General features: G+C 44.0%; 1 protein-coding gene across 1 annotated transcript in view; it reads right to left on the reverse strand.

Annotated features, from left to right (window-relative positions):
- The window catches only part of ANK1 (ankyrin 1), a 217,526-nt gene that overhangs the window by 42,234 nt on the left and 172,946 nt on the right, over positions 1-2,346 (reverse strand). Inside the window, exons 20-22 of the mRNA XM_019649237.1 lie at positions 2,209-2,281; positions 1,423-1,446; positions 449-546 (exon numbers count right to left, since the gene is read on the reverse strand). Coding sequence (XP_019504782.1) covers positions 449-546; positions 1,423-1,446; positions 2,209-2,281 — 195 coding nt within the window. The remainder of the gene's footprint in view (positions 1-448; positions 547-1,422; positions 1,447-2,208; positions 2,282-2,346) is intronic.

Consider the following 2,346-nt stretch of genomic DNA (forward strand, 5'->3'; position numbering starts at 1 on the left):
CAGACCCTCTGTGGGTTTCCTCTAATGGGCTGCACTGACAGAGGGACGTGGTCAGTGACTGAGCTTAGTGTGGCAACAGTTTCTAATGTGTATTTTCCTCAGTGGATTTCCCTGGTGAGAAGCTGAGTGTACATGGAAGGGAGAGGGGTGTGCATATGAGACTGTGAATGAGGCGAGGAAGAAAGTTGGGAGGCAAGGATACCGGAAGAGGAAGGGAGACACTCCCAGACAGCATGCTGTAAGGAAGGTCTCCATGCCCCTGCTTGGCTGTCAAGGACAGAGCTAATTTATCCTAAAGTGCTGGATGCACAGTCCAACCAAGCAGCATTCTATCCTTGTCAGTGGCACACACAGGCCTGGCCTTCTTGTGACTTTTCCTGGCTCTGGAATCCTCCTACTCTGAGTTCCAGGGCTGGACCTCAGCCATTCACGGTGTGAGGACTTCTTACACTTGGTCTAGCTTCGGCACAAAATCCAGCAGCTCTTTCTCTTCATCTATATCCCTGGATTCCTGCTTCTCAGCCTTGGAGCCAACAAGTTCTTCCCCTGAAACCACACAAGTTTAAGTGAGTGACAGGATGGAGATATCCTCTTTCTCTTTAAAAAGTGCTTTGCCTGGTCCTCTCAATGCTGAGGAGTGGAGGAAGGTCTCTGATGCTCAAGGGGGAACCTTAGCAATGTCTTCGACTAGCCCTGTTCCTCTAGTCCTGGTATATAGAGCAGGGCAACCAGCTCCTAATATCTTAGTCTGTACCAGGCTTTGTAGAAGAAGAAGAAAAATACAACCAGAAAGAACTGTATTTGCTTGACAAGTTCCACTTCCAAACAGCCCTTAAGGGTTGTGCAGTGACACCAAAGAAAGGATAGTTTCCATTCTTTTCCACACCACACACTACAAAAAAAGAAAGAAAGAAAAAAAGCTACAAAGGCACTGAACCCGTTCATTTTAAAGGGTTGTAGGGTTTTTTTGTAACCATGGCAGGTAGAACTTCATTATTTCCTAAGCCCATTACCAAGAGGTTCAAACTATGCCTGCCACTCAGACTGCCTCTTTGTTTCTTTCTCCTTGCCTTGAACTGGAGTTGGAGAGCCCTTGACCTTGCAGTGTCATTTACTGTCACTTAGCAGTGAGTGTCCTGGATTTGTGATCTGGAGCTGACAGAATGGAATAACAACAGCTCATGCAGTTATAATCACAAACACAGTGGCATGGGCACAGACACAGAGATGGACAGGCAGGAGCTACCCGCCAGGGCATGGATCTTATGGGTGTAAATTTCCTGTTTTAGTCAAGCTTCTGGCTCCAGATTGTTAGCCGTCAGAGGAGGGTGGAAAGCAGGAATGGATTAGTGAGAGCTTGGATTGCTTAGGGTGAAATGCACTTGTGAGAAAGGACCACAGGGAACAGAAAGTGTTTCATACCCATTATAGTTATATGAGCAGTTCCTGGAAAGCAAAGAAGAGTCAAGTTTAAGAAAGGACAGGACTGAAGTCAGTTAAAGCAAGAAGCATATTACCAAAGGGGACACAAGGAGAGCTTTAATCATCTATTTGACAAAGTTATTAAACCAAGGGCCAGAGAGATAACCCAGTCCAACCGCACCATTTACACCCCAAGAGTTCCCTTTAAACTTAAGTGAGAAGATAGGCTTATCAGGGGCAGGAAAACTACTACCAGCACTCTGTGGTTCATTGAAGTTAATTAAAACTATAGTCATTTCATAATAATGGATATGCCCCAAAACTCAGTGACCCATTATGTGGTCAGAAGAGCAGCTTATTAAAAGGAATTCATACAAATTTTAAGTAAATAGCTTGTTATTCGTTCAAAGCAGAAGGAAAGCATCAGGCAGAATTATATGACAGTTCTTTATAGCTCTGAGAACTGATCTAAGTAGAATGAATCATATTCTATGCAGAATATATGCAAACACATATATTTATGAAACATCATAAGATTTTTGTATTTTAATCTCTGAGATAGAGATTTTCCTTCTCCTAAAATTACATTAAAGGAGTATTTTTGATAACAGACAACATGTTTGAAAAGCAATTCTCTCTGGCTTTAATTCAGACCCGCAGAGCTTGGTTGTGCTATAAGGACCTTTGAGTACAACAATGGCAGCTGACAGGAAGCACTCAGGGGGTGCTCAGAGCCCCAAGTGTCCCCCGACTTTACCCGGACTTCTGTTAATTCCCAGACTTTACCTTCATCTTCAGAGACATCCAGGATCTCATCTACTGTCTCAGGGAAACTCATCCGGTGCTTGTCACTGACTAACTACAATGAGAAAAAGCAGAGAATTCAACCCAAATAGAGCAGTGGGCCCTTTCACCGAGTCGGCA

This window comes from Hipposideros armiger, unplaced genomic scaffold (genome assembly GCF_001890085.2).
Source record: "Hipposideros armiger isolate ML-2016 unplaced genomic scaffold, ASM189008v1 scaffold_131, whole genome shotgun sequence".
Classification (NCBI taxonomy): Eukaryota; Metazoa; Chordata; class Mammalia; order Chiroptera; family Hipposideridae; genus Hipposideros; species Hipposideros armiger.